Source organism: Daldinia loculata (assembly GCF_022478755.1).
Source record: "Daldinia loculata strain CBS 113971 unplaced genomic scaffold F4817scaffold_99, whole genome shotgun sequence".
Taxonomy (NCBI): domain Eukaryota; kingdom Fungi; phylum Ascomycota; class Sordariomycetes; order Xylariales; family Hypoxylaceae; genus Daldinia; species Daldinia loculata.
In genome coordinates, this window is record NW_026054953.1 from 46113 (window position 1) to 57351 (window position 11239).

Below are 11239 nucleotides of genomic sequence, written 5' to 3' on the forward strand. Positions count from 1 at the left end.
AGACACTAATGCGGAAGTACAGTGGTGCCTTGCATAAGTACCGCGGTTAGTGCTGTCTAGGGCGGTCGATCTCCGCGCCGGGTGGCTGGGCTAGCGAGCAATGACGACTCAGCAGCCTGTAATAGCTTGTTGTCGTCCGAACTATCCGGGGAAGAGCACTATACGAAGTACATCCAATTATTTATTCGATAATGTTAATCCACGGAAACTTTGCTGGTGCCATATGTCGTTTCAGAATCAGATCATGTATATTTCCATATATGTCCACCTTCCGAATTGACGAGCATTAATTTGCGAGATAAGAATATTATATAATACGGCGTATTTCGTACATGTACGTTTCAGGAGATGATATATGCACAGACCACTTCTGAATCGGCAGCAGGAAATCGGACTCGGTTGGGCTCTTCGGATTCCAATCCCGATAGACCGACCGAGCTGTGACTCAACATTGGTGACTATGGCTTCATTGGAAATGCTACGTTGTATAGCATCGTTGAGTCACTTTATAAATCCTATAAAGTCTCTATAGAAAATCGTGAAAGATTCTCAATACCCGTCATTCTCTCCTATTCGCAACTACAGCTATACGCGCGAGTTAGTATCACCCTATAAAATGGCCCCTCTAAAAATTCTCATCTGCGGCGGTGGCATTGCGGGGCCAGCCCTTGCATTCTGGCTTAGTCGTAGAGGTCACCACGTGGAAGTCGTCGAGCGCTTCCCGGCTCTTAGGGCGACAGGGGCTCAGATTGACCTCCGCGCTCAGGGTATCGAGGTGGCGAGGCGCATGGGACTTCTAGAAGCAATACGCAATATACGCGTCGATGAAGCCGGTGTATCTTTTGTAGACTCACAGGGGAGGGTGAAAGGGACAGTCAGTATGTAACCTCGAGAGTTTCTTTCCCCCCCTTCTTTTTTGGCTACCTAGTTCCGGGGAGCGGTAATCTCGGGAGCCGGCATATACCTGTCGAGCTGAACGGAAAGTTACATCCCCCGAGACGATCCGAACACCCTTGAATTTCTCACTCTAAGACGTAGTCCTTAACTAACAGTGTTGTAGTGGCCAATACGTCCGGCAAAGGCGCGCAGTCTCTGACGTCCGAATATGAACTCATGCGCGCAGATGTCGTACGCTTACTCTACGATACGACAAAGGATAATGTAAAGTACATCTTCGGCAAGACTGTAGAAAGCTTCGAACAAGACGAAGAACAGGTTATTGCTCATTTCTCTGACGGATCATCTGACACCTTCGATCTCCTAGTCGGGGCAGACGGCCAGGGGTCACGTATTCGAAGAGCCATCCTACCGCCTGACATCCCGGAACCTTACCGAAGACTTGGCATATATATCGCGTACTGGTTTATACCTCGCGCAGAAGGAGATACTAATATCCGCAGGACGTACTTAGCTCCTGGCGGCCGTATGATATTCCGCCGGACTCACAACTCTACAGATACCCAAGTCTATTTCTTTCTGAAGGACGACTCGCCAGAATTATCGAGCCTTCCAAGAGCCTCGGTGGAACAACAAAAAGAATTTTGGACGCAAAGGTTTCGTGATGCGGGATGGCAAACGGACCGGTTTCTCGATGGCATGAAGACAACCGAGAACTTCTACTGCCAGGAGGTCGTCCAGGTTTGCACGAACACATGGTCCAAAGGCCGAGTTGTTCTTCTAGGCGATGCAGCACACTGTGCGTCTCCTTTCAGCGGTATGGGGACTACAGGTGCTCTCGTCGGCGCCTACGTCCTAGCTGGAGAAATCGATCGCAACCCCGATAATCTCCCTCAAGCTTTTGCGAACTATGACCAGAAGCTCCGACCCTTCGTCGACGAGATCCAGAAGATCAAGCCAGCTCTCATCCGGTTAGCCATGCCCGATTCACGGTGGGGCATTATGATAATTCATTTTATTGCGGGGCTACTCTGCTTTTTTCGTATCCCCGAACTCATCGCGAGGTTCTCGAAAGAGGAGAAGGGTGGGTGGGAGTTACCAGACTATCCAGAGCTTAGCCCTTCTCGGTAAGACCCTGAAATACGTCAAATACGAAGAATCCAATGGCAGGTTAAGCATAAGCCCGAAACTTTAACAAATCCCCGCTCAACATTATAGAATCACTAGGGATGGCCTCTCTGCTCATTAGGTATATTTCTATTCTCGGAACCTATCAGCCTATACTTGAATAGTCTGATTGGCATGATACTAGTTCCGAATTTGGTCCGGGCTGGTCCTTATTAGACCAAACCCTTACATAGGACTCCCTAGCTAAGCCTCTATGTAAGGCGTCAGATTAACGGTTTGTAAGTGACGTCTTCAAATAGCCCCTATTAAGATGCACTAATAATAGCGCTTACACTTTATAGTAAGATTATCTATGTAGTTAAATATACTCTGACATTAATAACACTTAATACAAAGGTACAATATACCCAAAGCTTGTCCTCAACATCAAGTTTTATCTTATATGAAACCAAATATTTTCGAAAATCTTCACTTACACGTTGATATAGTTATTACTAAACCGTAACTACTGAGTCAAGCAAAGACCTACAAGCTGTCTTAACCCTAGCTTCTACACCTCCTCGAACTGGTCCGCCGCCAATCCATAGGCACGCGTTAGCTTATTTCCTATATTCCGCGCCAAGGCCTTGCTAATCACTTGACGTGGGTGAGGCTTATGTATTAGAATGGATTTGCCGTGGCTATTCGGATACGTAAATTGATACGATGAACCCTTCACGGGTTGTATCTTAAAACCTATCTTTTTCATGGCTCCTAGGAAGTTGTCCCATCTAATTTCCGTTCGTGCGGATCCGAGGAATAGTGCCCTAATCACTTCTATGTTTCGGCGTTGGAGCCTTATGAGCTGTCTTGGGGCGTTCGGGGGCTGCTGCTGCTGCTGCGCGGAGGGGCTTGTTGATGTAGCGCTTGATGGTGGTGGAATCGATGGCGAGTTAAGGGATACCGTAAAGATATCTATATCTGACGTAGGAGATAATGTCTGTGTTAGTATCTGTGGTTCCTCGGGCACTATGATATCGGGGAGGCTTTCATTCCGAAATTGTCTATGTGCGATATAGTCCTTTAGGAGCTCGTGGGGCCTCTGTTCACCAACAAGTTCGAATAATGCGTCTGCTTGATCCCAGAATCGTTTTAGATTTTGCTCGGCCGTTACATAGAGCTCTGTAGTATCATGGGACCGGTTCTCGTAGACTGAATATGCGAATGTGGGTTGTAAAGGATAGATCAAATCGAATATACCCTTGTCTATCTCGGACGCTTTGAAGATAGTATCGAGTACTGGCAACTGGATGCTACATCCGCCGTCGCTGCTCCAGAGCCCCGGGATATACGGCCGATAGAGTCTTAATTGCCGGAGCGATTCGCAAGCTACAAAAAGCTTCTCGAGAGTCGTGGTGACCGCCGGTAATATATAAGACCGAAGATAGGCGTCTTTTTTCAATATTGCTTCGACATCGCTAACCAGAGATACGCTTAAGTCGACGTCGTTGCGCGAGTCAGCTATGCAGTCGTGAAGAGCATATGACACCGTGAATCCCTCCTGGGTCTCGATTTCGATCGCGAATGCTTCTAGCTGAGAAGCGAAATACTGGATCGTGTACATTAAGAAATCCTTTAGGCGAAAGAGCGCTGCCAGCTTCTTTTCAGATGGCTTCTTTGATTCTTGGACTAACCTGTCCGCAATACGGAGCTCGAGCTCCCGCCAGATGATGATATCACCATAGGTATCCCTCAACGTCTTGCGAACAGCAAACACGTGTCGAGATATAACCAAGTCTCGTTCCTGCGGCCCCTTGTCGTGCAAATGTCTAGTAATACCCGAGATAGCGTCGGCGAAGAACCCCGGGTCCTCCCGCAACGCCCAGAAGTTCTCCTCCGCGTCGAAGTGGTGGGCTGAGACTAGCTGCTGCAATTGACGGAAGTCGATTTCCGAGGGGTTTCTGTAGGGTCCTTCTGCCGCTCGGGTCGCGAGGGGGGGTTCGTGTAGACTCTTCGTCTCTATGCCGTCGTGAAGAATGCCACGGCAGCAATCTAAGAGGAATCTCATGATTCGCTCTTGGATTTCAAGGATGCGGATCCCTTCGCCTGGTAGGAAGCCTACACCGCTTAGAAGCAGCGTTTCCACCTCCGCTCTCGACGCTCGAGAAAACGTCTCCAACCGGCCGTATTCGCTCCGCGTATCTTTATCATCACCACCCCCGGCGTCAAGTCGCATGAGATTATTGTCGAGGTAGTTTATACTGACGATGCCTGTCTCTACCGCAGACTTGGAATCTAGTAAGTCGCTGTGGACAAAGACGCTTGGATGCTTGCGACTTCTTGATTCCATGAAAAGGAGCAGTCGGTCGCCGGGGAGGAGATCCTCCAAGTTGATATACGGCCACATATACGCCTCTCTCAGAATATTCAAATCCGTGACCGGGACGCTGCCAGATAGCGGGTCTTTCGACAGACGGGCGGGAATCATGTTTGGCCACGCGCCTCGCAACACCCTTTCGCGACGGAGGAGCTTGTACTTGTTCCATCGGCGGGAAATAGCAATCCAATGAGAATCAAGTAGGTTCCGTAGCTCCTCCCGACAAACAAAAATCCTTTTCGACAGCGCCCTCGCCTTAAGCTCAAGCTCTTCAGCCTCCTGGATTACTTTAGTATTAGGCCCCATCATCACCGGCACAACACGCTGAAGCGCAAGCCTCAGAGCCAGCACGAATCCAGGCTCCTCGTTATCCAAGATTGCCACAACCTCAGGGCTATCCAAGACAGACATAACAGCCGTTCTAAACTTCCCATCGAACGCGTTGATATCGACTCGTGTCTGCTGGTATCGCATAAGATGTCGCAACAGTCCATCTCGTTTCGTAAGCAAAACACATCGCATCAGATATTTCTTGCCTTTAATAGAAGGGATATCCGAATCGGGATTCGAATCCATAGATGCGATTCTCCGCTCTCTCGTGCGAGTAGAGACGTCCGTGTCATATGCTGAAGTATCGCCTATCCCGTCTCTAAACATTTGGGCGGATATCTGGTTTCTGCCGAGTATGTGTTTTTTTTATTTCGATAGTGACAGCACTTAATCGGATCTTCAAGTGAGATTTGATTCCGGAGCTCTCTATTTTTATAGATTATAGCGTGAACGAAAGAGGCGATATCGCCTCTCATATTGTCTGACAGCGTGGTCGTGTTTTAGTTTATGTTCGAGGTTGAAACAGACAAGTTGCGTCTCCTAGTAGTTATCTATCTATCTTCATCCTTCGCCACTTTAACATCTACTGTCGTGTTCGTTTCGGAGTAGTTTGTAATCTGCCATATGGTATTTAGGATAATAGGCGATTTTCTAACCTTTGTTTAACTCTAGGGCTCAACTATTGAAACTAATAGCGCCCTAGTTACTGGGTTGAAGTTGCCAAGGCTGCTGTTACAACTATGACTTTAGGTCCTCTAATATAGTTTTACCTATATAGATTCTTTTGTCTGACTTAACTCCTAGCCTTCAAGTTGCCGACACAAATTTCCATTTCCGCATGGTTTCGCTAAGTTCCTTTCCCGACAACTGAAACCAATAGTTTATCATAGTGGAATCATGATTCATAGAGTATATAAAAGACATTATGTGCTACTAGTTTTGAGGCAAGTCTTAGATCAGGTATACTTAACAAAAAGTAGCAAAATAATAGGCCTATCTGCAAACATAACTATTCTATTCTACTTATGGGGGTGAACGTAACCCTTGATAGGAGCCGTCGTAATTGACTACCCAGACAGCGTATCACGACCAACAATCGATAGGGGAAAAACTAAACCAACAGGTATAAAACAGCCTTCGCAGCTGTGATACCATTGCCGAGGTATTTAATCCTAACTCCGGAGGCCATGCCAAATCCTTTCACTCACACGCTCATTCACACACTGACACCGTCAGTACAGGGGGGTCCACAAAGGACAAAAACTAATTCGCCGCCACGAAAGGGGGCATACCGACGATGAACAAATATCGTCTCTTTTTCCTGGCCAGCAAATAAACCCTCAAAAGAAAAAGAAATATGGCTCATACGTTCCACCCAACAGTGCCTCGAACTCTAACGGGTCTACCGCTCAACACGATAGCATATTGATACAAGTGTGCTACCCTAACCCCGCGAGCTGAAAACCGCGGATGCCCTCTACGTTTTGGATTCCGTTACCGGGGTTGGTGCAATTCTTCGCTTCTTAGGTTGACCGCCCGATGCTTCGTCCTTCTCGTTCTCGCTAGCTTCTCGCTTGACACCAGCAACAATGTTACTGCCGTTTCCAGGTGTTTCGGGAGGGGTTGCGATGGGTATCCCTGTCACCTTACCGGAGTTTGTGGCGGCGATGCTGGGTATGCTTCCACTGATAAGAGGTGGGTTATTCATAACTGAAATTTGGGTGGCGATTGACGACGCGGAATTTGATCGAGCGGGTGATGAAGGGCGCGCGCTCACAAACGATGTTGTGGCTGGAGGGGATGGAGCTGCAAAGGAGGTGGCTGAGTTACGATGTTGGTGGTTAAGGAAGGGTGATGGGGGCGCAAAGGCGGATGTTGGTGTAGGCAATGGGGTAGGCTGATTTGAAGGAAGGCTTGCGCTAGTGGCAGTAGCAGTAGCAGCAAGGGAAATCTTAGGGCCCATAAGGTCACCCTTGTACTCCTGACCTAGTTCACCAGGTGTAAACGATAGCGTCGAACAAAAGCCGTCAGACGAGGAAATGAGCAGCGTTAAACCGTCGTTCGACCTAGAAGCTCGTTAGATATTACGATAAATCCGAAGTGCGGGGGGAAGCGTACCAAGTAAGATCAGTAAACGTGGCAAGATGTAGATTGCTGACAACGCAGATGGGAGTGGTCTGTTGAGTATCATAGAGAAGAACGGAGTCTTGAGTTGCAACAGCATACACCATACGGTACGGCAGCGCAAATATGGGCTTAGGTCCAGGAGTAGTCGGTCCGGTCTCCAAGTTTAGATGCTTAGACGGGGTAGACAACTTCTCCGGGTCTGGCGCTGAGGATGTTGGAGGTGGAGGAGGGGGGTCCATCACCGCAGGTAGCGGTTTGGAAATAGGCTCGGGAAGAGCAGGAATGGGATCTTCTGCCGAAGACGTGTCGATAGTGATGTGTTTCGTAACTGGCGGAGATTGTCTGAGCGTATAGACTATGGGCGAACACTTCACGGCAACCGAAGGCTTCTTTAGGCCGGGGAGATGAGCAATAGGTGGCTTGTTGATACCGCCTCGGGTATATATATAGACAGTGTTGATGACCTCATATGTAGGTCTAAGGCCGTCTGCTTGGTGCTGCATTTGGAACTGGCCGGCAGGGGTCAGAAGCAAGCTGCCATCCGGAGTAAAAGTCAGGCGTCTAAAGAAAGACGTAAGAGTTTCGCTGGCGTAGAGACTTGCGTTCTTCATCCCTACACTGAGAGCGTGATTGAGTTTTGGAGATGGCTCGATGGGCATCACCGCAGGCAGAGGCAGCGACGGTGCCGGGGATACAGATCGTCGAGATGAAAACGAAGAGCGTCTACTATGACTGACTACACTCGGGGGATTCATCGGTAAGGGAACAGATTGCGGTGTTCCGGGCGCGGATAGTACTGGTGATCCCATGGAGGCGCTCGGCGTGTCAACTGCGGCTGCAAGCTGAGTTCGGTAGCCGATATCTGATGGGGCGGGGCTGTTAGATGAGATACGTCTGCTGGGGGGCAGATCTGCTTTGGCGTGACTGGCAACCTTGGGAGTTTTCTCATCGTGGCTAGTAAGCGCGTACTGTCCATCCTTGGTCTTGAGGGAATAGATGTGAACGGATCGGTCTGACGACTGGGTTGCGATGTATTCATTCAGGGGATCCCATGCGACGCCCTGCACGTAGTGACTATGCTCGGCAATTTGCCGTATGAGAACACCTATAGGCGAGTAAGTCAACTGGGATAGAAGATATACTTGTGATATATCTGACTACGAACCTGTGCCGGCATTATAAATTCGAGCGATATTGTCCATGCTCCCAATGATGAAGTAGGTAGCATCCGGAGACCAGGCTAGATCGTATATTTCCGAACCAGTAGGCCGGAACATATGCTTGGTACGCCATGTTTCCTTGTCTTCGAGGCCCTCGTTCCCAAATGTAGTCGGGTTGTGGCTTTCGCTAGGAACCCATAGGATCACATTACCATCATCTCCAGCAGAAGCGAGGGTTTCTCCTTTGGGAGCCCACCGAACGACATTGACGGCTTGGGTGTGTTTGGCGAGAGTTGAGAGGTACTCGACCTTGCGATCCTCGCCGTCGCCTTCGACTTGCCAGATACGCACGTTGTTATCTCCTCCTCCCGTAGCCAGCCTTCCCTTGCCATGTTGAGACTCGAAGTGGGCGGAATAGATGGGGGCGTTTTTATCGTGCCAATTGATGATCAAAGGAGTTGACCTCATGGCGACGGTTCCATCCGGGACATGAGACTCTCTACGATGTAGTTGAGCGCGATGCGAAACGTCCACAGAATGATCGAGGCGTGGTTATAGCTGTAGGGGGAGAGGGCGAGGCTGCTTCGAATTGGCTTTCGAGATTGTAAGGCGACAGGGAAATGCTACTTGATATTGGTTAAATTAGGCACCTACCCTACCCTGAAAGACGTAAAGCGGTAGTGTTGGAAATAATGCCTAGATTGAATCTAGATTGAATTTAGAGAGGGTAATAGAGACTTGCAACGCGTAAGTAGGCGAAGTGGATGTTAAAAGTTGTGAATGATTGGTGTTTTGAAATGCGAAGGCTCGAGCATTGGCTAAAGATGAGGTTGAACCTGGCTGGAGAGGCATACCGTTGCAGCGAGGACATTAGTGGCATTAGTGGCCTTACAGGGATCCCCAGGCGCCTTTGATTGTTGGTCGCGACCCGTTTGGAGGGTTCTTAGGGCTATTAGCTGATAACTACGAATAAGGTAGCTATCCGATAAGGTGGTAGGTGATATAATACTTTCATGGCAGCTGCCTCCTACCTTAGGATGTACCTACCTCCTACATAGAGGTAGGTTACCCCAGAAGAAACATGCGTACCTCCTTGGGTTAATGTACTTTACCTGTGTGTACCTTTCGGTGTAATTCGATTGGACAATCTCCTCAAGTTTGCTGCAATACCTGAGGGATAATTCTGAATAAACTCCCGAATCCCTAAGGTACCTAGGTCTAGTATGTTTCTATTGAAAACATTAAACAGTACCTTACCGACGGTAGTAATTTGCACGTTGCAAACTACAACCATCCATATACGCGTCTAGGCGCGTTTGTTCCGCGGGACCAATCAGAACCGAGTCTATAGTCGAATTTGGGATCACCTCACCCACCCCGCTATCTCGTTCCATACGTGAATCCTACACTCATCATAGACCATAAAGTGATAACGTACGTATCAATTATGATTGCCCTGGTGAGAAAAGGGGGGATAGATGAATCATGATCGATCCAGTTGTTGGATGTCTTATAACGTATTAACCCTTTGTGAATCTTCCTTATCTTTCTACGTCAATGTCAGTAGTCAAGTATACTAAGACCAAATGCGGGTATTAGCTTCGGCTATGATAATAAGGTAAGTAATTAATTGTATCGTAAGAAGACGTCTCCTTATATATAATTTTCCAGTTGTCTAAGATACTTTGGTCGTTTAGATATGGTAAGTTTTTAATTATAGTAAGCTTCTAACCGAAGCAAACATCGTCTGTCCAATGTCTAATGGTCAGCTATCACGTGGGTACCTTCATAGGCAACTCTTGGTATCACGCCTCACGTAGAAAAGCGCCATTCCCATGTGACGGGCTCAACGCCAACTTAACGAGCCGCATTTTCTCTGCCAAGAGCCATATGCAACGAATGCTAAAATCGCATGACACTTCTTGTTTGGCGCTGACGGGATTATGAATTAGCGGCTCGCATATCATCACCGCTGTATTCTTCCTAGAGTTAGAACTATCCTTACCGATGTCAAAGCTCTTGCATGCTCTCGTCGATGTCAGGAATCTCCCAGCCTCTTGAAGTATGTGGCGATCTGAAACGGTCAACCTCGCTCTTTTAAAGACCGGAGAGCATCCGATGGCGGCTCTGCATTTGAAAATTTAGCGGTTAGCGGTCTAAGTAGAATATCTCAGATAAATTCCTCGTCAGCACTAACATGTGTAAGTTGTCTGATTTTGGGCCGGGGCCTCGACTGGTCGCTTAGGAGCTTGCAGGATCAGTACTATGTAAGTTAGGCGGAAGGCGGAAGAGGAGCAACGTGAGCGGTCCGTCATCCGTGATCCAACCGCAGAAGCGGTGTGTAAAAGTTCCCAGGCTACCGACCCCATGCACCGCGAATATCGTAATGCTCCGAGCAATATCGGTCATTGGCCGTTCACCTATTCTCCTACCGGTATCAATAATACATACCTACCGTTACGTTGCCTATCTTGCCAGTCCGGGGTAGATCATGGTCGACGCATTGCAATGAGATATGGAAGCCAATCATTGTCGGGGTGGTTGAAACAGCAATACACTATATGAAGCGAGCAGGGCGAATATATGCCGGTGTCGTTTAGATATCATTTTAGATATCATTTCACATATTAGTTTACATATTAGATGCCGAATGACTGCAGATTCTCGATTGCAGCTTCTTAATTCGTATTAGTATTATCTGACGTGATGGCCCCTGGTCCGAGCTATCTTATAGCTACCTATGTATATGGAACTACTATAGTGCTACTAATTCATCGTATTTCGTACAGCAGAGAAGAGTCTCCTTTATTGATACTTGACTTGTCGATAAACTCAAAGTTGCCGCGCCTCTCCGAATCCGGAGAATATTCAAACTTGATGATGATGAGGTATGAGTCGTATTTTATCCATGTCTATCGTATGAACGATACGACACAGTAACTTGGCGCATACAGTATACGGTGATGCCCCGCGTCGCGGGTAGGTAATTCCCCGGTTCGACAATTGATAACCCACGGGCCGCATACGCCAACGTCGCATGAATGAATTGGTGCTAATGTACGAAGTAATGTACGAAGTCCCTCTTCGACACATGTATAATGTACCTAAGATATGTATGTACATGTAAGTAAGCTGACGCAAATCTGCCCGGGACTGATCATCTGCTATACTAAGTTCTCTTGTAAGCCGAAGAATCAGTGGAAGGAGCAAGTTTGAGCCACTTACCGGGTTAGATACAGTT

At 47.9% G+C, this 11239-nt stretch overlaps 3 protein-coding genes across 3 annotated transcripts; 1 reads left to right on the forward strand and 2 right to left on the reverse strand.

The window, feature by feature from the left end:
- Nucleotides 1–453: 453 nt before the first annotated feature.
- Nucleotides 454–2222, forward strand: F4817DRAFT_310435 (FAD/NAD(P)-binding domain-containing protein). Its single transcript, XM_049299913.1, has 2 exons — nt 454–878; nt 1061–2222. Exons 1-2 carry the CDS (start codon nt 617–619, stop codon nt 2026–2028), a joined length of 1230 nt encoding a protein of 409 aa, XP_049153847.1. The 5' UTR covers nt 454–616; the 3' UTR covers nt 2029–2222.
- Nucleotides 2223–2575: 353 nt separating this feature from the next.
- Nucleotides 2576–5193, reverse strand: F4817DRAFT_369686 (uncharacterized protein; the record flags this gene model as incomplete). Its single annotated transcript, XM_049307383.1, has 1 exon — nt 2576–5193. Exon 1 carries the CDS (start codon nt 5036–5038, stop codon nt 2576–2578), a length of 2463 nt encoding a protein of 820 aa, XP_049153848.1. The 5' UTR covers nt 5039–5193.
- A 417-nt stretch (nt 5194–5610) lies between these two features.
- On the reverse strand, nt 5611–8983 carry F4817DRAFT_353812 (WD40 repeat-like protein). Its single transcript, XM_049305435.1, has 3 exons — nt 8004–8983; nt 6830–7943; nt 5611–6777 (listed from the first exon to the last, which is right to left on the reverse strand). Exons 1-3 carry the CDS (start codon nt 8464–8466, stop codon nt 6189–6191), a joined length of 2166 nt encoding a protein of 721 aa, XP_049153849.1. The 5' UTR covers nt 8467–8983; the 3' UTR covers nt 5611–6188.
- Nucleotides 8984–11239: the final 2256 nt, after the last annotated feature.